The sequence below is a fragment of the Hyperolius riggenbachi genome, chromosome 11, assembly GCF_040937935.1.
Source record: "Hyperolius riggenbachi isolate aHypRig1 chromosome 11, aHypRig1.pri, whole genome shotgun sequence".
NCBI classification, from domain to species: domain Eukaryota; kingdom Metazoa; phylum Chordata; class Amphibia; order Anura; family Hyperoliidae; genus Hyperolius; species Hyperolius riggenbachi.
This window is the reverse complement of record NC_090656.1, coordinates 108,942,588-108,968,046: the sequence shown is the minus strand read 5'-3', so window position 1 is coordinate 108,968,046 and position 25,459 is coordinate 108,942,588. Positions and strand designations below refer to the sequence as shown.

At 44.6% G+C, this 25,459-nt stretch overlaps 1 protein-coding gene across 2 annotated transcripts in view; it reads right to left on the bottom strand.

Annotated features, from left to right (window-relative positions):
- The window catches only part of KCNQ1 (potassium voltage-gated channel subfamily Q member 1), a 202,092-nt gene that overhangs the window by 32,166 nt on the left and 144,467 nt on the right, over positions 1 to 25,459 (bottom strand). For both annotated transcript variants that reach the window (XM_068261481.1, XM_068261480.1), the window contains exons 6-11: positions 22,248 to 22,344; positions 20,447 to 20,587; positions 14,378 to 14,488; positions 8,416 to 8,511; positions 5,703 to 5,825; positions 2,065 to 2,203 (exon numbers count right to left, since the gene is read on the bottom strand). In XM_068261481.1, coding sequence (XP_068117582.1) covers positions 2,065 to 2,203; positions 5,703 to 5,825; positions 8,416 to 8,511; positions 14,378 to 14,488; positions 20,447 to 20,587; positions 22,248 to 22,344 — 707 coding nt within the window. The remainder of the gene's footprint in view (positions 1 to 2,064; positions 2,204 to 5,702; positions 5,826 to 8,415; positions 8,512 to 14,377; positions 14,489 to 20,446; positions 20,588 to 22,247; positions 22,345 to 25,459) is intronic.

Below are 25,459 nucleotides of genomic sequence, written 5' to 3'. Positions count from 1 at the left end.
GACTAAGTCGCTCACAGTCCCTCCACACAGCATGTCTGCCTGCAGGCCGCCTGACTACCTTCTCCGCCACCACCAACAGGGTCCGGGACTCCAGGCGGATTGCTGAATTTTTTAGGCCGCAGCTAGCAGCGGCCGCTGTAATAATTTTTCTGGTGCGTGTACATGACTGCCTAATTTTTCTGGCTGCACTGCGGGCAGCTGCAACAACAAAAGAAAAGGCATGTACATGCGCCCATTCCCCTTCGTGATCATTACCTTGCCGTGGTGAAGGGGCTTGCGTATCACAATGAAGCAATGACCGGCGCCTAGATGAGTGTCTCGGGGGGCACACAAAAGATAATAAGGTCGTTGCTTCATTGTGGTCAGACCAAATTTGATCAGCTGGACAGTCACTGTTCTGTCATTCAGCTACATCAGCCAGGCCCCATATGGGCTGTAAAGCCACCAAAACCTGCACTCTCGCCATGGTGCGCACCAGTCCAGCACGGCCGTCACTACACAAACAGCTGTTTGCGCTGCGTTACACGGTGAGTTTGGTGTGTCAGTGTGAAGCAGTACCTTAATTACACTACCTGATTGATGTATACACATGCAAGATGTTTTAAAGCACTTTAGGCCTGTCATTTAGCATTCAATGTGATTTCTGCCCTTAAAACGCTGCTTTGCGTCAAATCCAGATTTTTCCCGGGGACTTTTGGCGTGTATCCCACTCCGCCATGCCCCCCTCCAGGTGTTAGACCCCTTGAAACATCTTTTCCATCACTTTTGTGGCCAGCATAATTTTTTTTTTCAAAGTTCACATCCCCATTGAAGTCTATTGCGGTTCGCGAACTTTAACGCGAACCGAACCTTCCGCGGAAGTTCGCGAACCTAAAATCGGAGGTTCGGCCCAACTCTATCAACCAGCACATAAACATCTTGACTACTGGCAGACATAAAAAAACAGACAGCACCAACTGCCATTATCTATAATCACACCCACTAACAATGCGAAAGCCTAAAAGGTTTTTTTTTTTTTTTTTTTAAGATATACATTTGCACAGAGAGAGATACTGGTTGCTTGGCAGTTGGAAATAGCGGTTATGTCCCACAATGCAACTAGAGATGGCCCAGCCTTGGAGAACTCATGGAGAAGCACATGACCAGTTTGATCAGCTGATAGATTTGTAAGCCTCTGATTTGCTGTGATGACTTCCTGGTTTAACACATGATCATGACCAGCAAATCATAGCCTTACAAATCTATCAGCTGATCAAAGTGATTATGTGCTTCTCCATGAGTTCTCCAAGGCTGGGCCATCTCTAAATGCAACAAGGCTCCCAGAGTGTGATGTCATGACCTAGATCCTGACATCACACTGTGAGAGAGGTTTCACTACAACGTCAGCCATACTGACGTTCCTGATGATTTATTTGAGAAAATGTAAAGATTTTTCATGGGAAAGGGGGTATGAGCTACTGACTGGGATTCTTGATGACAGTTCCACTTTAAACGCACATTAATTGCATACGGTGTAAGCAGAAGGGATGCAAGAGATGGGCGTGGGCATGGACGAACAGCCACGACAGCCGCTTTGCGTCCTGAAACACTTGCTCGTGCAGACCCACACGTGAGCAAGCATCTGAGAATGTGAAACGGCTGTTAGTCTGTGTCCCTGCACCCCGCTTTTGCCTTTTCTGGTTATACCATATGTGATCTGTATGTAATTTATTCCATTCTGCACATTAGTGGTACAGAATAAATGGCATAACTTGGACTGCGGCCGACTCTGCGTCTCGTTTTGAAGCCACATATCTCCTGCTTTAAAAAAAAGCAGAGCACGTCCAGGACTGCACTCACACCTTGCACATAAGATAAAAAATTAAAAAAAAAAAATCAGGATGAAGTAAGATTTTACAACAGGCAAACACTGGCTAAATATTTATACATTTATATTGCAAAAAATAAGCAATTGTATTCATTATGTTATTTTCACTACAGCTCCTCTTTAAAAGGGTCCAAGAATACAAAAAAGCACACAGTAACAGGAAACACATCATATTTGTGTTTGTGCAGTAAAATCACCTGTATTTTCATAGGCTTCTACTGAATAGTTGTCATTTTTGCGATCGTCTGCCACATGATCATATGTGATATGAGGAATGTTTAACATCTTCTCTGTGGAGCCCTCCTCCTTTTCTGTCCGCATCTTTTTCCTTTTAACCTACAAGCAATGTCACAATTACATATTTAAAATACTTCCACAAGTAAATTAGTCATTTTAGAGCTCAGCCAATATGATCAGAATGTAATCATCACTCAAGGTTCCTGGGAGGGGCTGAAGCTGCACCAGCTGCCTGAATGGACACGTGACTACATTTCCCATGATCCCTTGTGATGACTTGAGATTAGTAATTAGACAATTTTTCAACTGGCAAGGACATTTAATGCACAGTACATGCAGATTGTAGGTGGGCCAATCAAACTCTGTTGCAGCCAATTTTTATTGGTCCAGTACGAATCTGTATACAATTTGCATGCAAACCAGAAAAATTACCAACTCGATCATATCTAGTGGTGACTGCTGGTAACTGCTGGGTGGCTGTCATGAGGCTGTTGTCAGGTTTGTAGTTCTGCTGGTCATCCGGTGACAGTGAAAGGAGTAATTTCACAGTATTCAATCATTATTGGCATGCCAAAACCCAGTGCAGCCATATGTATGTTCCCAGTAACTCAGTGGGAAAAGTTATGATAGACGAGCAAAGGTACATCTAGATCATCATGCAAAAATGTAAGTATTTATATAGCGCTGACATCTTCCACAGCGCTGTACAGAGTATACCTGTATAGGCTTGTCACTGACTGTCTCTCAGAGGGGCTCACACAATCCTATGCATGTATCGAGAAATATATGCATCGTAGTCTACGGCCAATTTAGGGGGTAGCCAATTCAATTATATGTAGGTTTTGTTGTTTTTTGGGGGGAGGGGTGGGGGGGTTCCAGAGTAAACCCACGCAGACATGGGGAGAACATACAAACTCCGTGCAAACAATGCCCTGGCTGGGATTCAAACTAGGAACCCAACTCTGCAAGGTGAGATTGCTGAAGTTAAGAAATCCTATCTAATAACATCCCTGTGTTCCTGCATCATCCTGTCCCTGTGTCCGTGTGTTGTGCTACTGCGCATGTGCAGGACGGACAGACGGACGGGACCAGGGCGGACGGGTGCGCATGTGCAGGACGGACAGACGGACGGGACCAGGGCTGACGGGTGCGCATGTGCAGGACGGACAGACGGACGGGACCAGGGCTGACGGGTGCGCATGTGCAGGACGGACAGACGGACGGGACCAGGGCTGACGGGTGCGCATGTGCAGGACGGACAGACGGACGGGACCAGGGCTGACGGGTGCGCATGTGCAGGACGGACAGACGGACGGGACCAGGGCTGACGGGTGCGCATGTGCAGGAGGGACAGACGGACGGGACCAGGGCTGACGGGTGCACATGTGCAGGACGGACAGACGGACGGACCAGGGCTGATGGGTGCGCGTGGCGGACGGGTACACAGCAGATGGATGCGCACTGACTGGCGGCGGCATGAAAAAACAGAGCCCATTTTAAACGGGCTTAAGTCAACTAGTGTGACAACAATAGCTGACCAATCAGTTGAGTCACAATACGTATGGATCCACAGAACAAAGTTAAAAGGTGGCAGCTATATTTGCCAATTGCACAAGAATGCCTGTTTCACTCACATATTTGGCTTATAGACCAATCCTACAGAATATTTATATTTCAGTTTTGGATAGCAAGGAAGGAGGTTACAGGGTTTACTGCCCTCCATGTCTCAGTGGAGAAACATTCCCCTATAAACGAGGTTTACTACACACTTTTGACATGCTGATCATTTAAACTAGCACTATGGTGAAAAAAATATGTAAAATACCTATGTACACATATAAAATATCCAGATAGCTTACGGTGACCCAGAACCACTAGGAAAGTAGAAGGCCTCCTTCACATCATACGCGCTGCCGGGCACATTCTGGCAGTGCGTATAGTGTGCGACACCCAAGAACTTTCGGAGTGCATAGACAGCACTCTGACATTCAGATCACATGCGCTGCGCAGCAGTGTCAGGCGCTATCACACTGCTGCATGCATTTTTCAGTCAAGCACAGCACTGATCCATTCACTGTAGTAATGGTGTGCATACGAATTGCGTTCCGGTTGCATGGCAATTCTGCGTTAGTGATGTGAACAAGGCCTAAGGGACTAAAAGAGACCAAAAAGCCCTCCAACTAAAAAGCAAGGCTAAATATAATTTTGCCCTCTTGAAAAAGAAGGTAATAATAATTCAGCTTTAAGTGAGGAACTGTGGTTTCCCACAATGCATCACTACTGAATATGCAAATCTCTTTATATTTGTTCCATAGTAAACGCAACATACATTTTTTACTACCTATGTAGCCTTCACTTACAGGAGCTATTGGAATCCAGTTCAACCACTTACTAACAGATATCAGTCGGTCTCCACGTGGGAGGTTCTCAAAGTTTCTTTGTAATAGTTTCAAAAGTACTTCTTGGAAAGGACCTATGCAAACATGCCTGACAGCATGTGCACACTATTTTAACAGATGGACAGTGCCAATGCCATTGAAGGAGTGCCTTTGAAAGTAACAGAGATCCTGAGTATCTCCCATGAGGAGATGGACTAGCTCAAAACAGGTTCAGAATAGGTAGATTATAATACCCGCTGACAACTACATAGGAAGCAACAAATGTATAGTGCATTTACTCTAAGACAAATGTACAACTTATATGTTGGTGTGAATATGAATTTTACAGATTTTCTGTATAGTGTACCTTAAATATCAGCAGCCAAGGCTCATATTATGTAGATAAGTAATCTGTTACATCAACTCTGAAAAAGATGATGCACTAACATGTCCAATGGCTGCTCAGGTGATGATCACATGACTAAAATGTTCCTCTTAAAGGACCACTCCAGCAAAAAAAGTAAGCAGTTAAAATCTGACAGAACTGAAAGGTTTTAGACTAGTCCATCTCCCTCATGGGGGATTTTCAGGGTTTTCTTCGTTTTCAAAGCCATTTCCTGAATGGCAGTTGCTAAATCTAAGTGACAAAATAGTGTGCAAGTGAATATGGAGGATGGCTGGTATCTTACTATTTTGGCAGTTGAACTGCTGTTCAGGAAATGCATTTAAAAACAACGAAAAGCTTGAGAATCCCCCATGAGGAGATGAACTAGTCCAAAAATTGTAGGTTCTATCAGATTTTAACTGATTACATTTTTGCTGGAGTGGTCCTTTAAAGAGAACCTGTAGTGAGCAGTATATGAAGGCAGCCATATTGATCTCCTTTTAACAGTTGCCTGGCATCCTGCAAACCTTTCTGGTCAGTAGTGTCTGAATCACTACTGAACACCTGAAATAGGCATGTAGCTCATCTTGTCAGATTGTTGCCAGAAACATCTACAAGCTTGTTTAGAGGCAGAGGATGAGCAGGACAGAAAGGCAACTGGTATTAAGGAAATAAATATGGCAGCCTTCATATTTCTCTCACTTCAGGCTTCCTTTAAAAGCATGCACCACTATCCGTTCACAGGACTTAATGAATGGGTGGACTGACTGTATCTGGCCTATTTAAGGGGACTGGTTTAATCTGCTAGCTCATAGATGAAGTGTTTATACTGTACCACAACGGTTTTCTTGGGTTTGGGGCTGGGAGACATGAACTGCTGGTTGCGCGATGCTTTCCTGATGTACATTTTCCAAGTAGTCGAGTCTGGATTTTCTGCAGCATAGCACCTCCAAGCTGTCTGAAACACAGAGGATAAAAGCACAATACTAAGTTGTTTTCACATATAGCACAATGCATCGGCTGGCATATACTGCTCAGTAACCATGTCTATCTACACACACCACTTCCTATAGCTCTAGAGAATCAGAATACTAGTTTTCATTTGATTTTCTGTGTACCTGTGTTGATAAATCTGCCCCTGAGCTTCTCTGGACCTCTGCAAAGCATGGCAGGAGAATGCATTTCACAAGAATAAAATCCGTGACAAGTATTGTTGTGAATAGTGAAACATAAAATGGTGTCAAAAAGCCGCCAGTGCAGTCTTGTCTACACCAAGCTTGTAAAGTAAAGGGAGCTAAACTCTGGACAGAGTTCTAAGGCGTACGATAATTATTGCTGTCTCAGAGGGTTAGGAAGATATTTTCTCCTTTCTGTCCCCGCTGCCCTGCACAAAGCAGGAGAGAGACCGCAGGAGAGGGGAAAACTCACTCACTAGACACACAGAAAGTGTTAACAACCCAACAGATTCTATCCCATCCACACTAAAGAGGCCCCTTTAACACTTTGTAGTGGCCATTGCAATGCAATTGCTAGGCAATCATACTACACTGGTCCCGACCAAATCAGCGAGGCATACTTTCCACTGAATGCCTCACTCAATATGCCTCACTTCCAGGGTATACAGGCAAGCAATGCGTTACTGCGCCGCAATCACTGCGATAGCTCCATAGGGCTATCGCTGCTCCTGCAACAGGATGCTGCATTTTTGTGCAACACAACCAGCGGCGACGCACGCAGTGTAAAAGGGGCCTTAAAGCTTTAGATATAGTTCCACTGCACTATGTATGCTGACACTAAGTACACAATTTAACCACACATCTGAACCATTTTAGGCTGTTATTCACATGTATGCCAAATTGCGTAGGCAGAGGTGGTAAATACCAGAGCTGTGGAGTCAGAGTTGGAGTAGAGGAGTCTGAGTCTGGGCAATTTTGGGCAACCGGAGTCGGAGTCGCTGATTTAATAAACTGAGGAGTCGGAGTCAGATGATTTTTGTACAAAATCCACAGCCCTGTTAAGTATTAGACTAAGGAGTCAGAGTCGAGGAGTCTGAGTCATTTTGGGTAACCGGAGTCGGAGTTGGAGTCGTGGTTTCATAAACTGAGGAGTCGGAGTCAGATGATTTTTGTACCGACTCCACAGCCCTGGTAAATACACTATTAACTTCTTAAAGTGGACCCAAACTAAGAATACAAGATTTCAAAAATAAAATCAATTTTCTAAATTATAATAATAAATAGCAGCCTTTTTTCAGCTGCATGATGACAAATATAAAATATTTTACATTTATTGGAGAAACCCCTCCCTTCCTTTCATATTGCCGGTAAATAATCCGGCAAACTGGTGGAGTAGATGGTGTCCGGCAAAGGAGGAATTGCTAAAGGCTGCCACCAGTATAACACTAGTTATGCAAAGAGAAGGGTGAAAAGCATGCACTGAAATGCTCATAGGCTTGAAGGAGTGTTTATTTATATTTGCATGTGTCAAAGTGGTGCAACTAAATATTTTGAATTAAAAAAAAATGTTTGGTTTGGGTCCGCTTTAAGGTCTGCAGCTTCAACTGTTGCCTAATTGCTCAAGCTCAATAGACACAGAATGAGACATGCCTGCTGCCCTGACCCATTGAGACTCATTAGGAGCTCAAAGGTGTCCTGTGGTATCTGACACTAGATCATCAGCAACTGATGTGTTGAGTCCTGTAAAAAAGTCAAGGTAAGGTGTCCTTAATTTGGACTTCAGACCAAGTCACTCTCTTGCATTACTCCATGCTCCAGTACTGATGCACATGTTCCATTAATATAGTACAATATTACACCTGAACCACTCCTGCAAGTACTCCACTTACATAATTATTACCATTATGCCTTGAACCATGCTGATTTTACAAGGTTTTTTTTCTGCATCCCTCTTTCCTATATTTGATACCCAATAAACTTTTGGAGTTTCATACTTCCATGTTTTTTCTTTCCTGAAAACCCCATTGCGGCTTCTTTATTTCTTGTCTATACCTTCCAGGCATAGCCATCAAGTTTTTCTGCCATTGACGCAACAGTAGCTCTCCTGTGGAAATGAACCGCCTGAGAGCTACTGTACCACAGTCATCAAACGTTTACAACCCCCCACCCAACAGGACCACGATGTTGCCACGTGTGATACATTTCGGAATGTAAATCATGGTGAGGAGAGATTTTACAATGGCCAAACACTGACTAGATCATTTATACAGGAATATTGTATTTAAAAAAAAAAAAAAAGCAATTTTATTAATTACCTTATTTTTGCTATAGTTCTTCTGTAAATCAGAAAAGCAAGCTTATGTCACACAGATTTCTCGAATGGATTTGTAGCGGGTATAAAACAGGTCTTTGCAGCTACAAGCTGTTGCTAACGTGACAAGTGTTGTTAGCAACAACTGCAGCTGGAATATTTGTTGCTGATACAGAGCTCTGTGTCACACATTACATTTTCACTCCACTTGAACATTCCTAATAAAGTGTTTATTTTCGATCAGTGGCTGCTGTCTCATATCACATGGTGGATTGTATTACCTGTATGAGAGATGCTGCAGCTGGAATCTGGCGATTAAAGTGCTTCTGACGCTGCTTCTGCTGCACTTTTAAGGCAAAACCAGAGCCAAGGATACCCTGCAGACAAAGCAATTCATATGGTTAAGCATTTCCTAAGCAGATCGTCCTATGTACATGTGCATGGCATGAAGTAACAGGAGGAGCTATCCCCAACCTGTTCCCACATCATTGGAAGCACCAGATTGTCCACAATGTCTTGGTATCCTGACACAGCTGGAACTAAGGAGCTAAGCCAACCCCTGTAAAACAACTCACATCATAATAACCCCTCCAACAAACTTTACTTGGCACAATGCATGTACCATACTCCTGGCATCCACCAATCCCAGATTCATCCGTCAGATTGCCAGAGGAGCATAAGGCGTCACTCCAGAGAACACTTTGCTTTACGGTTCAGTGGCAGTGTGTTTTACACCACCGCATCTGATGCTTTGCATTGCACTTAGTCATGTAAGGCTTGAATGCAGATGCTCAGCCATGGGAACCTATTCCATAAAGCTCTCTGTACACTGCTCCTGAACTAATCTGGAGGCCATACAAAGTTTGGATATATGAATCTATTGTGAGCCTCAGTATATGCTGGCCCTGCTCTGTGATTTTACGTGGCCTACCACTTCATGGTTGGCTGAATTGCTGAAGTTCTAATTTGCCATATCACTAACAGTTGACCATGAAATACGTTATAGCCAGGAAGTTGGTCCACAAATGGGCTAAGTGGCAACCTATCACAGTACCACGCTGGAATTTACCAAGCTCCCGAGTGTGACATATGCCTTCATAAATGTTATTAGAAGGAGTCTGCATGCCTAGGTGCTTGATACACATCTTTGTCCATGGAGTTTATTGGAATGAACACAGAACCTGAATTTACTGCAAACACTACAAGTAATCCTGTTTACTGAATCTATAAAAAAAAACTTAACTTTTATTAAAATATATAAAGAAAAAATATATATATAAAAAAAAAAAGAAGTTGTTGGCTGTCTAGTTACTCAAAAAATCTTGCAAAAATGATGCTGGACCTATGCAGTCTATGCTAAGTGGGATAAGGGGGAGATTTTCCTCTCCTAGGTCCTCTAGCATCACTTAGTTAAACATAAAAATTACACCCCCCCCCCCCCCACCAAATAACCCGACATGTTTCACTCCATTAACGGAGCTTTTTCAAGGGATAAAGTGCTAAAGATAAGTGCCAAAGTGATAAGGTGCAAAGTTTACATTTTAAAATAACAAGTTTAGAGATATAGCTCATAGCATGATAGCAGCCAAACAATAATGGCAGAGTTTGGCTTCTTTTATACTCTCCCAGGGGGGTGGGGACATCCAAACACTCCCCCGGGTTCATTCAGGGGCGCCACCCCCTCCAATCCGCCATTTCATTGGTTAGAGTCTCTGTCCATTAACAACTCCACCAATGACTATCATTTATATAAATCCCATGCATTAAAATACATGCCTTCACCGAAAAATTAGGGACTTGAAAGTTAATATCCATCTAGTAGTAAACATATACTTGTGGGATCTTTCCTTGTTATACCCCTAAGTCCACATAAACAAATACTTGACAGGAGAACGCTATGTCTCCGTGAATCCTGCTTTCTGATTGGTCAGTGGCCGTCCTCGGCCAGTTCAAAGACTTGACCAATCAGGTAGCAGCAGGGGCGGGATTCCGTACTCACATGCGTACAAAAATACGTAAGACGCATACGCCACCATTTATTATTGCTATTATTGCTCTCCCGCAATTATTTACCACTTTGATAATTGACATCTTTTCCTCTGTTCTAGCTATTAGTGAATATACATTAAAGATATGTGTGTTGCCTTCTCTATAAACAGAGTTTCTATTCATTAATATGTGGGTAATGTGTTTTCTTTCCAAATTTTATGCGTACATATATATTTATAGCATGTGAGTTTATGGGACAGAGGCGATGCTGATATGCGTACTATTATCCTTAAAGCAATATAACATTCCTGGATCTCCTCTTATCTCTCTGGACGCTCTTACACTGTCTCCTTCTCTAACACCAAGTCCTCTCCACACCCACTGTCTGTTGGTGTACCTCAAGGCTCTGTTCTTGGGCCACTTCTTTTCTCAATCTACACCCGTGGCCTGGGACAACTAATTAACTCTTTTGGCTTCCAGTATCACCTCTATGCGGATGACACCCAAATCTATCTCTCAGCTCCTGACCTGTCCTCACTACTATCCAGAGTCCCCGACTGTCTACGTGCCGTTTCTGCATTCATGTCCTCCCGCTTCCTCAAACTCAACATGACTAAAACGGAAATTGTGATTTTTCCACCATTGCTATCTACACCCCCACCAATTGCAACCATAACGGTAGACAACACCCCAATAACCTCAACCACTAAGGCCCGCTGCTTGGGGGTTATACTTGACTCAGAGCTCTCCTTTAAACCTCACATTGCCTCATTAACCACCACCTGCTATTTCCAGCTCAAAAATATATTCCGTATCCGTCCCTTCCTCACACAAGAGGCCACCAAAATGCTTGTTCATGCCTTAATCATCTCCCGCCTAGACTACTGCAACACCCTGCTCTGTGGCCTACCAAAAAACAGGCTAGCTCCTCTCCAATCCCTTCTAAATGCAGCGGCCCGCCTCATTCACCTTTCCACACGCTCTTCTGATGCAGCCCCACTGTGCCATTCTCTCCACTGGTTACCCATTACCCAGAGGATCCAGTTCAAACTCCTGACTCTAACATACAAAGCCCTGCACGAGTTGTCTCCTCCATACATCTCCTCACTAATCTCAAGATATTGTCCCTCCCGCAACCTTCGCTCCTCCCAAGAAATTCTCCTGGCCTCTAAGCTGATCACCTCCTCTCATGCTCGCATCCAGGACTTTACACGAGCATCAGCCCTTATCTGGAACTCTCTTCCACAGCCTGTACGTCATGCTCCAAACCTGGACATCTTCAAACGCACTCTTAAAACACACCTTTTCAGACAAGCTTATAACATTCTATAGCCCTTTATTTACTTATTTGTCACAATGTAATCAGAGGCAAAGAATCACTGCCTCATCCATCCTCCACCCCCTTACCTAGTGTGTCCCCCACTACCCATTAGATTGTAAGCTCGCAAGGGCAGGGTCATCCTCCTAATGTTTACTGTTTTTGTAACAATATTTGTGCTGCTTGGAACTCTGCTGTATATTTGTTAGTTGTATCTATGTTCCCCTTGTCGTCTTATTGTGCTTTGTAAAGCGCTGCGGAATATGTTGGCGCTATATAAATACAAAATAATAATAATAATAATAACACATGCATCCATTTTTACGCATGTACCCTTACACATCCGCATGACGGGGCTGACGTATGCGCCTTACGTATTTTTGTACGCATGTGAGTACGGAATCCCGCCCCTGCTGCTACGGGCAGGCAGTTAGCGGTGTACAGCGGCGTCCTCCTCTCCCACCATTGTAAGTCTTGATCTTTCCTCCACCTTTATCCTGCACGTATTGACACTTTCATATGCATATTCCTTAGTGTATGCTGCTATTTATTTCACTCTGGGACATATTGTACTTAGTCCCAGCACACCTCTCTCCTATATATTCGGGTGTGCAACCCTTTGCACTCTTGCTCTTTGCACTATTATATAGGACTTTAATATTCATTAATTAGGAGGTTTGTTCTTGACTTACTGCTAGTATAATACTTGGAATCTGGGAGTGAGGTCCCATTATTATAGAATACTATTAATTGTAAGATTATTATTAATAAATATGTACACCGCTGCTATCACCTTTTGGTGAATTTTAATACTGTTTTTATACTGTTTGTTCTTCATCAAATAAAGATTTTTGTATTTTGAAATTTACTTGGATTGGTTTGGTGCTGCGTTTTGGGTTCTTTTTCTCTTTTGGGGCTCAATATTGTTCTGTTGCCCAATTAGCACATACCTTCCCTATTACCCTAATAGCCATTATTATTAGGATGGTGCTTGTCCATATGGTTGTTTTGAAGCAACGTCGGGTCCGTCGTCACCTCCCGCTGGGTGGGCGTTCCAACGACAGTCCGGCGTGTGTACGCACTGTCGGCGGACTGATACGGCTGTTTCTGAGTGATCCACCGGGCGTTGCATTTAGGGGACGTTATAGGGCACATAACATGCCCCTAACGCAACGCTTGGTGGTGTTGGAGCAGGACACTACCAAGAGCCGCGTTACAAGCAGCTCTTGGTGCGCCTGCTCTGTCGGAGGCGCTGCGGAGACCACGTGAGCGGAGCTCTCCGCATCACGTGGTCCCGCCAGCCAATCAGCGGCCGCTCAAAAGAGTAAACACTGCAAGTGCAGTGAATTCCAAGTAGCCATGTGCCTGGCTACGTAGCGGCCTCTCCCCACCTCCTCTCCGCCCCTAAAATAAAAAAAATAAAAAAAATACCCGTACTGAGCATGTGCAAACAGTCAAACGTGGCTTAGCCGCGTATAAAGTACTGCATGCAGTACGTTGTCTTGACGTGAGGCGTTACTGTGTAACGCAACGTGGGCACTGTGAACAGCCCATTGATTTTTCATTGCTGTGCGGTGGGGGTGCGTTACAGGCTGCTCTAACGTGCGCCTGTAACGTCCCACTGTGAAAGCAGCCTAAAAGATATACAACTGCATAATAACCTTTAAACATTCCTTTGTTACAGCCGATACAAATCCTAAAATAAATCTGCACTGTGTTTACTTCCCGATTCATGGAAGCAGACATCTTGTTAAGATCCTCTGCTTTCAAATGAGCTTATCTGCTATCTTTGCCTTGGCCGTCATGTGTGACACAGGGGAGAGATCAAATTACAACTTGTGAGGGGGAATTAAACAGGCTAAACTCTCTAAATACATACATGGTGCATTTATCTATGCTTTCCTTCTGTCCTGTGCAAGAGTTCAGGTCCACTTTAAAGTGGTATAAAATTCAGCATTTCTTTGCTCTAAAAAATGATTTACAGGTAAAGGTAGCAGAACCAGAGCCGGCACAAGGTCCTCCAGCACCCAAGGCTGAGACACCAAAGTGCGCCCCTCCATCCCTGCCACCCCAGCCATCACACACTGATTGCTCTTAGACTAAGAGGGCCACAGGGCCCACAACCTCCCCAACACCTTAATATCTAGTTATATGGCTTGCAGTCACTGCCATGTATCCCCTTTTCTTATTTCTTTCTGCTTCAAACACAATTAGGAATGACAGCTGAATGAATTCTGCACCCCCTCCTACATTGCCTCCTGAGGCTGGAGCCTCTCCAGCCTATGCCTCGGCCCGGCCCTGAGCAGAACAGCATTCAAACAGTTAAACACAGCACTTTCTTCTTCAGTGGAAAGCTTAGCACAGTTGCCAAATTTGAGGATGTGATTACAATTGTAGCTGATAAGAAAGCAAACAAGATAATATAAAAACTGCTCGCAGTGTCTCAGCTAAATACAAGTCAAAAAATATACACAGGAGACTCATTCTCATTGGATATATAGTAAAATAAATACAGCAGCTATGTAATTAATTACAATGGCAGCTTTAAGTGCTGATAAACTGTACTTTGGGAACTTGTAGTTTGTAAACAGACAATATTACTTGTGCACAAAAGCAAATATCATAAATGTATGGTTAATAAAAAGTAGGAAACATGTTTTACTGAATGTTACATCAGTGTTTAAGAACTCTTTGTTGAGTTGGGCGAGCGTGATGGTAATGATTATTTTACACGCCACTTTAGAATGGCTATTTGGCATGGAAAGCTTGGTGGGAAGAACTGAAACTACATGCTGAAAATGCAATTTCTGCTTCAACTCAAGACTAGACGGAGGTAGACAGAGTTAGTAGTGGCCCTTCGTCAAACGTTAAAAACAGTACAGAGTATCTACTGCAGCACATCTAATATTACTACAAATATTAACAATTGTACATACCGCTGGCAGTGCAAAGAATGAAATGGCGAAGACTGAGAAACAAGATGCTATAGTTTTCCCAATCCATGTCTGAGGAACTTTGTCTCCATAACCAATCGTTGTAACGGTTACCTAATGGGGAAAAAAAGATCATTACAAAAACAGACTAATAGTCACAACATTTGTGCTCTAATAGGTGGCAACACACCATACAACTTGTTTTAATTGCTTTGAAATTCAACATTTACAATCAATCATTCTGATTGATTATAACATTTGAACTTGAAAAGCAAATTCAAACACACTGGAAAACATTGGTAGGTCAAATTGACAATCTAAGCTACCATTCATAAAAATTATTCATATTAATATTGATGATTTTGGCATACAGCTCATGAAAACCCAAAATTCCTATCTCAAAAAATTAGCATATTTCATCCGACCAATAAAAGAAAAGTGTTTTTAAAACAAAAAAAGTCAACCTTCAAATAATTATGTTCAGTTATGCACTCAATACTTGGTCGGGAATCCTTTTGCAGAAATGACTGCTTCAATGCGGCGTGGCATGGAGGCAATCAGCCTGTGGCACTGCACAGGTGTTATGGAGGCCCAGGATGCTTCCATAGCGGCCTTAAGCTCATCCAGAGTGTTGGGTCTTGTGTCTCTCAACTTTCTCTTCACAATATCCCACAGATTCTCTATGGGGTTCAGGTCAGGAGAGTTGGCAGGCCAATTGAGCACAGTAATACCATGGTCAGTAAACCATTTACCAGTGGTTTTGGCACTGTGAGCAGGTGCCAGGTCGTGCTGAAAAATGAAATCTTCATCTCCATAAAGCTTTTAAGCAGATGGAAGCATGAAGTGCTCCAAAATCTCCTGATAGCTAGCTGCATTGACCCTGCCCTTGATAAAACACAGTGGACCAACACCAACAGCTGACATGGCACCCCAGACCATAACTGACTGTGGGAACTTGACACTGGACTTCAGGCATTTTGGCATCTCCCTCTCCCCAGTCTTCCTCCAGACTCTGGCACCTTGATTTCCGAATTACATGCAAAAGTTGCTTTCATCCTGCTGCTTCTCTGTAGCCCAGGTCAGGTGCTTCTGCCGCTGTTTCTGGTTCAAAAGTGGCTTGACGTGAGGAATGCGGCACCTGTAGCCCATTTTCTGCACACGCCTGTACACGGTGGCTCTGGATGTTTCTACTCCTGACTCAGTCCACTGCTTCCGCAGGTCCCCCAAGGTCTGGAATCGGTCCTTCTCCACAATCTTCCTCAGGGTCCGGTCACCTCTTCTCGTTGTGCAGCGTTTTCTGCCACACTTTTTCCTTCCCACTGAGGTGCCTTGATACAGCACTCTGGGAACAGCCTATTCGTTCAGAAATTTCTTTCTGTGTCTTACCCTCTTGCTTGACTGTGTCAATAATGGCCTTCTGGACAGCAGTCAGGTCGGCAGTCTTACCCATGATTGCGGTTTTGAGTAATGAACTAGGCTGGGAGTTTTTAAAAGCCTCAGGAATCTTTTGAAGGTGTTTAGAGTTAATTAGTTGATTCAGATGATTAGGTTAATAGCTCGTTTAGAGAACCTTTTCATGATATGCTAATTTTTTGAGATAGGAATTTTGGGTTTTCATGAGCTGTATACCAAAATCATCAAAATTAAAACAATAAAAGGCTTGAACTACTTCAGTTGTGTGTAATGAATCTAAAATATATGAAAGTCTAATGTTTATCAGTACATTACAGAAAACAATGAACTTTATCACAATATGCTAATTGAGAAGGACCTGTAGGTGCATTCATCGTCCTAACCATGCCAGCCAGGGCCGCACGGACATCACCATCACCAAAGTAAAGAGAGCTACATGTGTGGGAACAGGATGGGACTACCTCTTAAGTCTGTCGATCCACCTCTCTATGCTACATGCAGGCAAGCTGGTCACCACATAGAGCACAATGAGATGGATTTCCCATCCATCCAAAACTTCTAGCTTTCTTTGCTTCAGATTTGGAAATATCACCACGGTCCAGGATGTTGTGCGCCTGTGGCACCTCTAGGCTCATTTCAAGTCAGGCCCTGAGCTCAGGGGTAAAGGACACTTCAGTAAACTTCTACTGGACATTCAGCAGGAATCACATTTACAATGTGTACTTTTTTGTCTTTTATGGTCAATACAACAGGAACTGTAAACACAAACAACCCTTATACCAAATCATCTCTATATATTTCCATTATTTTAACAAGCTACATTGCACTGACTTACCTGTCACTGCCATGATGTGCTCAGCAGCTCTCCATATACTTGACTAGAAAAGGTCCTTAGTATGAGTCAGCTGCTACTGGTATGGGAGTGATTACTCCAACAGCTACATCCCTTTATCATCAGGATCTCACTGATCCCTCCACCCTTTGGAATTCATTTTTAATTTTCTACCTTGTGGAGACTTATCCCCAATGATGCTATCTGAGCAGTGAATTCTATTTACCGTACTTCCAAGCAGCATTTAAAGCGTAATTGCAATAACTGATAAAGCACACTTAGCACATCCTGAGGTTATCCCTCTTCCCCTGCACATCTAGTGGAAACCTGATAAACCTGAAGCATTAGCTGCACCTGAGGACAATACACAGGTATAGTTTATGCAGCTTGATGTGAACAAAAGCAGGATAACAGGGCAAGAAATATTTAACCTGTTCAATGAAGTAAAAAAAAAATAATAATATGACTATGATGAGCAACACAGGGGAGTACAGCTTCGGTTGTGGCCAAGCTAATAATGCAATGGCTCTTATCATGGTGAGGTTAGTCATAGTACACATCGAAAGAACAACATGTTACATCAACCAATCATGCTTAATCAATTCTGTAAAATAAGAATGTGTAATCAGATCCATTAAGGCCGTCATTTTCATTCAGCCGTACATTAATACAATTTGTACCGATATTTATTATTCTGATGCTGGTTGTGCTCCACCCCAGCACTTACAGGACACCTGAGTGAGAAGGATATATATGCCATATTTATTTATTTTTAAACAATACAGGTTGCCTGGCTGTCCTGGTGATATTTCATGCATCAACAGTGTCTGAATCACACACCTGAAACAAGTATGCGACAAATCCAATTCAGCTTCAGTCAGACATATCTGATCTGTATGCTTGTTCACGGTCTATGGATAAACATGTTAGAGGCAGATAACTAGAAGGTCACCCAGGCAATATGCAGGAAATAAAGATGGCAGCCTCCATATTCCCACTCATTTCAGGCATGCTTTAAAGGTACCATATTACAGACCTGTGTATCTTATGGTAAAAAAGGCATTGATATTTGACCAATTCAGCAGGTTTAAGTATTTAACGTTAAAGCATGCCAGGCCTGAGTCAAAGCTACCTAAGGTAAGCACAGAGGTATGCTCATGCTAAGCCCACATATCTGTGCATTGTCTGTTCCTCCCATCGTAGCCCTCATCCCCATAAGCAGCCCTTGAAAAATGTGACATTTCAAGTCCAATTTTCTTTTAAACAATACCAGTTGCCTGGCAGCCCTGCTGATCTCTTTGGCTGCTGTAGAGGCTGAATCACACACCTGAAACAAGCATGTAGCTAATCTAGGCTGACTTCAGTCAGAGCACCTGATCTGCATGCTTGTTGATTAAAGACATTTGATCAGCAGGAGAGTCAGGCAACTGGTATTATTTTAAAAAGGAAAAATCCAGATCAGTCTCCATTTCAGTTCCCTTTAAGGTGGCTTTTACAATTGGACAAATGGACATCTTATATGTATGTATTTTAGATTTTAAAGTTTTTTGTGACAGTAATCCTTTCAAAATTTCTATTAATCTACCTGCCTTTCCCTAGATCAAGGGGGTATATATGTAGAACAGCAGGCACCCAGGAAACCATGATCGGTGAAGATGCGAGAATGGTTTCAATGGAGTTCATAGAGTAAGTTCAGGGGTAGGGAACCTATGGCTTGGGAGCCAAATGTGGCTCTTTTGATGGCTGCATCTGACTCACAGACAAATCGGTAGGGGTCGATTCACTAAGCTACACTGCTCAAGCAGCGCTGCTCAGTGTGGCAGCGCAAATAAAATTTTCAAAGTAGGCACGCTACTGCTGTAGCATGCACTACTAACTTACTCGCGCTACCCGAAAACGAACGACTGCTCCAATTGTCCCACTCTGGACCCTGTAAGATCCAGTGACTTTGTAGGACGAGATCCCTGCACTTTGATATGCCCAATAGGCTGCTTGTCACTTGACAGGCAGCCTATTGGGCCAAAGTGCGGGGATCTCGTCCTAGAAAGTGAATTAACCCCCCAAGTCAGCTAGCTAATTGTACAAGCTGTTAGTCGGTATATCTCCTGTCTGGCTCTCAGGGAAATTGCTGATGTTGCAGAAACCCAAGAGAAGCTGAAGACGTGTATGACACTTCCACTGCCCGGCGGATCAACTGTATATACATCACCGTGGCAACAGGGACGTAAGCCCTACTGTCCCAGTTTGAAACTTATTGTATGGCTCTCACAGAATTACATTTTAAAATATGTGGCGTTTATGGCTCTCTCAGCCAAAAGGGTTCCTGACCGCTGTGTTAAGGCATGTTTTAACTGGAAGCATTTGAAAAAGAACAGGTTTGAGATATCATATTTCAGTAGCAAATCTTGAGAAGGAATAGAAAGTCCATGATTAATCACCTGAAATATGCGAGTATTTAACTCCATGATTCTCCTATAATCTAGCAGTCTTCAGAATAAGCAGCGGGTGAACATTTACAGCTGCCACAGACAGTGGTACATCTCTATTTTGGTAGAGTGTATATTATTGCCGACTCACTGAAAATTCCAGGAAGGCGGCCAGATTATGGGGTTTGACATAAGTACTTAATGCTTCATTGCCCACGTCTGAATGGTTATTAAGAACCACCCATGCATAGAAATACTTACATTGACCTGCCAACTAATAAAGGAAGACACTGGGATGTGCCAACTCTGCCATTGCCTTAGATATCTGAAAATTACTACTTTTAACGCAAGTTCTCTGGGAGCCCCATACAGAAGCTGCAAGACAGCGGAGTTCATTAAAAATGTCTGAGGAACCCATTAAGGGCCTGTTTCCACTATTGCGGTGCGAAATCGCCGCATAATCACCGCTGACGAAATCGCATGCGGGTGCGATTCCGTATGCATTTTTTGCCGCGATTTTGCATACGATTTCGCATAGGGTAGGGTAAATGCGATTTTAACCATGTCACTGCCTGTGTTAATTTACATTAGTTTATATGTGAAATCGCACGCGAAATCGCAGGAAAAAAACGCATGCCAAAACCGCATGCGATTTCCCCATTAAATACATTGCGTGCGATTCGTCTGCATTCCACACGCAAGCAAATTCTGATGGCTGTCGTGCAGAAAAATCCTGCACAGAAAAATGCACAGGAAAACTGACAAGTGGAAACAGCCCCATCCACTTGTATTGGCTATGCGAATCTGCATGCGGACAACACATGCGGATTTGCGCTAGTGGAAACGGGCCATAGACTACAACAAAGAGTACTGTATATGGGCAGTATTTTATTTTAATCAAACATACATAAAAAATGATCTATTAAATGCATATACATTCTGTTCTTACTTCTTATGCTTTAAACCCTGTATTTGTCTCTTGCACACCACTGTCTCCTCACAGCCTCCTGTGTCTCCTGATTGAGACTCTTGTATGAATAAGGCTGCGTACAGACAGTAGATGAAACGTAGGGGGAGGCAATAAAGACCAACTCTGGCGAGAATCTAGAATACATCTTGCGTGTGTACAGCAGCCGCTCAAAGTCACCTGAAGACCCAGGATGCCAGATCTTTAGCAACCCCTCATGCCTGAGCGACCCATGAGCACATTGTATTGCCAATTAACCTTGTGGCTAGTGATACATCGGTTGCTAGATATAAAGAGGCACGGAAAGACAACGAGTGAGTGGCAGCCCATCAGTAATGCAAGTATACTACAATGGTGAATTATAAGTATACAAATATTTTATATTACAGCCTGAGCACAAGGTTATTGCTGGTAATTCAGTGTCAGATACTTACTACTCCCCACCACAGAGCATCAGCATAGCTGCCAAACTGATACTCTCCGGAACCATCAATGGCATCCTTCTCAGCAAGGTACACGAAATAGGAGGAGAAGATCAACCCCAAAAAGCCAATGTAAAGTGTGGTAATCAGTTCCTGAAGAAGAGAACAAAAATATCTGAGTTTCTGCAGATTCCAAAAAAATATTCTGTCCAGTAATTTCTATCCAAATATGAATGATTAGTTTTATCCACCACCAGCAAGGGCAGAGTGTGTGTGGAGCCACCAACGAGGGGCGGGAGGGAGTGGAGACGCCAGCGAGGGGTGGGAGGGAGTGGAAACACCAGCGAGGGACGGAAGGGAGTGGAGACGCCAGCGAGGGACGGAAGGGAGTGGAGACGCCAGCGAGGGACGGGAGAGAGTGGGGACGCCAGCGAAGGGTGGGAGGGAGAGGGGACACCAGCGAAGGGTGGGAGGGAGAGGGGACACCAGCGGGGGGGGGGGGGGGGGTGGAGTGGGGACACCAGCAGGGGGGGGGGGGGGGAGTGGGGACACCAGCAGGGGGGGGGGGGGGGGACACCAGCGAGGATGTGGGTGGGAGTGGGGACACCAGCGAGGGGGTGGGTGGGAGTGGGGACACCAGCGAGGGGGTGGGTGGGAGTGGGGACACCAGCGGGGGGTGGGTGGGAGTGGGGACACCAGCGGGGGGGGGGGGGGGACACCAGCGAGGATGTGGGTGGGAGTGGGGACACCAGCGAGGGGGTGGGTGGGAGTGGGGACACCAGCGGGGGGTGGGTGGGAGTGGGGACACCAACGAGGGGGTGGGTGGGAGTGGGGACACCAGAGAGGGGCGGGAGGGAGTGGGGACACAAGCGAGGGGCGGGAGGGAGTGGGGACACAAGCGAGGGGCGGGAGGGAGTGGGGACACAAGCGAGGGGTGGGAGGGAGTGGGGACACCAGCGAGAGGGGCGGGAGGAAGTGGGGACACCAGCGAGGGGCGGGAGGGAGTGGGGACACCAACATGGGGGGAGTGGGGACACCAGCGTGGAGGGAGTGGGGACACCAGCATGGGGTGGGTGGGAGTGGGGACACCAGCATGGGGTGGGTGGGAGTGGGGACACCAGCATGGGGTGGGTGGGAACGTGAACACCAGCGTGGGGTGGGTGGGAGAGGGGACATTAGCGAGGGGCGGGAGGGAGTGGGGACACCAGCGAGGGGGTGGAAGGGAGTGGAGACACCAGCGAGTGACAGGAGGGAGTGGAGACTCGGGAGGGAGTGGGGACACCAGTGTGGGGTGGGTGGGAGTGGGGACGCTAGCGAGGGGTGGGAGGGAGAGGGGACATTAGCGAGAAGCGGGAGGGAGTGGGGACATTAGCGAGGGGCGGGAGGGAGTGGGGACACTAGCGAGGGGCGGGAGGGAGTGGGGACTCACTCCAGCGAGGGGCAGGAGTGGGGACACCAGCAAGGGGTGGGAGAGAGTGGGACCAACACTAAGAAGTGAAACGGAATAGGTCCACTAACAAGAAGCAGAAGAGAGTGGGGCCAACACCAAGGGGTGGAAGAGAGTAAAGCCATCAGCAAGGATGCGAGAGGGAGTAGATCCTGCACCAAGGAGTGGAAAGGAGTGAGTACACCAGCACGGGTCACGAGGGAGTGGGTCAACATGCAACATTCTAAGGAAGGGTTCCTGACTCCTAGGGTTTGGGGGGGGGGGGGGGGGGGGGGCTGGATGAGATACAGAAACATGTCTGTACTTTATAAAGTATAATACTCCAGGCTTCTTTTGGCAAATAGTGCCCAAAGTGAAATAACATACCTGTCTGTGTATAAAAACAACAGATCCAAGCAATCTCCACGTACCACCTTGTCTGTCAACATGTAACATTCGTAGAATTTGCAGAAATCGGATTCCTCTGCCAAACAAAGAAATATCATAAGATCCTTTATAGGGTAGCTTTTAAGTCATTATGATCCAGAACGATTTAGCCATATAAAAAAAGGTGATTTAATAGAATCCCATCCCCTTGTGTAAAATGCCACACCGATATTCCACAATTTAAAAGGACACCTGAGGTGAAAATAAACAAATACACATTCTATCCTCCTCCTCCTAAAAATGACTTTCTAAGATACTCCACAGTTGTAATTTTATATGTAAATCTACTTTAAGTTTTTACTATTTTTTTTGTTTTTACTCAATATCACATTCATTGAAGTATGCCAGAGCTAAAATCCATGAACTGTTAACTAGTTTTATCTATTTCCCACTACGCTAGTGGAAACGGGCCCTTACTCTTTCAGGCAGAGAAAGAAAAAAAAGGAACACAGCATATTTGTGTGTTAGGCACTGTACATACACATGTCTATCTCATCATATCACCTCGGGTATCCTTTAAGGACAGTGAGTGGGTGCCATGTAAAAAAAATTTTGTCTCCATGAGTTAGAATATTCAGGAAAGGCTTTTAGTTTTTTTGATTCTAGTATATAAAATGTTGGTGCTTCTGGGGCTTCTTAAACTTTACTGGGTATCCGTTAATGCTTCTCATTAGGGCTCATTCACACTCGTCAGCGAGTTAAAATGCATGAATAAAAACTCATGAATTGGTTTGCGAGTTGTGCATTTCCATGTATTGCTATGCGTTTTAATCACTCCCGACGAGTTGAGTTGAAATGCACAGCAACTCTGTGTTGTAGTGTGAATGATAAAATGAAAGTCTATGGACTTTCAGGTTTCCTAGTAAAACGCACACTATGTGCAGTGCGTCAAAACTCACTGCAACTCACACAGTGTGACTTAGCCCTTAAAGGACAACTGAAGTGAGAAGTATATGGAGGCTGCCATATTTACTTCCTTTTAAACAATACCAGTTGCCTGGCATCCTGCTGATCTATTTGGTTGCAGTACTGTCTGAATCACACCTGAAACAACATGCATGCAGCTAATCTTGTCAGATCTGACAATAACGTCAGACCCCTGATCTGCTGCATACTTGTTCAGGGTCTATGGCTGATTGTATTAGAGGCAGAGAATCAGCAGGAGAACCGGGCAATGTGCATGGATTAAAAGAAGATAAATATGGCAGCCTCCCTATCCCTCACACTTCAGTTGCCCTTTAAGTAGAGATGTTTGTGTGCGTCCCCCTCTTCAGTGCAAGGCATGTATTTGTATGATTAATGTATGTGTTGAAGCTTAAGGGCTTATTCACACTGAGTTGCAGTGAGTTTTGACGCACTGCACATAGTCTATGGGGACGCACAAAGTCTATGGACTGTCATGTTCCCATGAAAAATGCACACCAGTGAGTCACTGTGCAGTGCATTTCAACTCGTCGGGAGTTAAAACTCATGGAAATGTGTGGAAATGAACAACAACTCACAAACCAATTCACACCCATTCATGAGTCTTTATTCATGCATTTTCATGCATTTAAACTCACTGACTAGTGTAAATGAGCCCTTAGTTGTATTTAAGATTCTGTGTATCGAAGGGCTGTAAACATCCTATAAACCAGCAGAGAGGTCCTTTGCCTGCAGTGATTGGCTGGCTGGGCGGGTTGTAAGGGGACGTCATCGGCGGGGGGCAGGGCGTCTCACAGTGCCGGTGATCCAGCGAATTAACCTACACCGTTGAGAATGCTGCGCGGCAGGAAGTGCCTGGATTGTGTGAGAGGAAGTCGCAGGGTCAAGTGACTCTCCAAGAAGAGCACCCATTCTGTACGGAGCCCAGCATATCAGAGTGACAGCATGGTGCAATACAAGGGGGCTGCCAGCGAGGCTGGGAGGGCCATGCAGCCGATCAGGCAGCGGGAGCAGCTGGAGCAAAAGAAGCAGAAGATCGCTGAGGTGACCCGCTCTCTATCCCTATACTCAATGTGCTGCCTGTTGGCTACACTGATACTGGACTGCTCTGTGCTCGGTACTGTGCTCCAGGATACTACAATGCGGTATACTCCATACTGCACCCCAATATACTGTATTGCTCTGCACTCAATACTGTGCCCCAGTATACTTCATTGCACTATACTCCATACTGTGCCACAATATACTACAATGGACTATACTACCTACTGTAACACAGAATTCTGCACTCCAATGTACTGCACTGCTCTGCACGTCATAAAGTACCCCAATATATAACAATGCACTATTCTTCATACTGCACCCCAATAAACTACACTGCTCTGAACTCAGTTGTATGCCCAAATATACTACTATACTCCATACTACACCCCAATATACTACACTGCTCTGTGCTCAGTACTGTGCCCCAGTATACATTTGTTTTATGGTTTTACGCTATGTGCTGTTTTATTGTTGATTTTTTAAAGTGTTACTTGGATTAAAGCCGATGAAAGTTTACTACTACAGACGCTGGCTGAGTGTTTTATGCTAGAGACCCACCTGTCAGGTGGAGTATATCTGGTGAGCCTTTATTTCTTAAAGGGAAGGTTCAAGCAAAAAAAAAAAAATGAGATTCACTTACCTGGGGCTTCTACCAGCCCCATGTAGCCATCCTGTGCCCTTGTAGTCACTCACTGCTGCTCCAGTCCCCCGCTGGCAGCTTTCTGACCTCGGAGGTCAGGGCCACATTGCATACATTTTTACGCATTCCAGCTAGTGCAGGAACAAAATTTACGCGTTTCACCACTAACGCGTAAAAATGTATGTGTTAATGATCCTGCACTAGCGGGAATGTGTAAAAATGTACGCAATTTGGCCCTGACCTCCGAGGTCAGAAAGCTGCCAGCAGGGGACTGGAGCAGCAGTGAGTGACTACGAGGGCACAGGATGGCTGCATGGGGCTGGTAGAAGCCCCAGGTAAGTGAATCTCTTTTTTTTTTTGCTTGGACCTTCCCTTTAAGGGGATCGAGTGGATAAGCACCAGGAGTGAACACACGAGTGGAGCACTGATTTTGCACCTGGGTGATTGTGAATGTAAATCTTGCAAATATAGCAGTAATGCACTAGGTTTAGGTCTCTTTGATTTTACAGATGCTAGTTTACAAGAAGAGGAGCGCTGTCATATT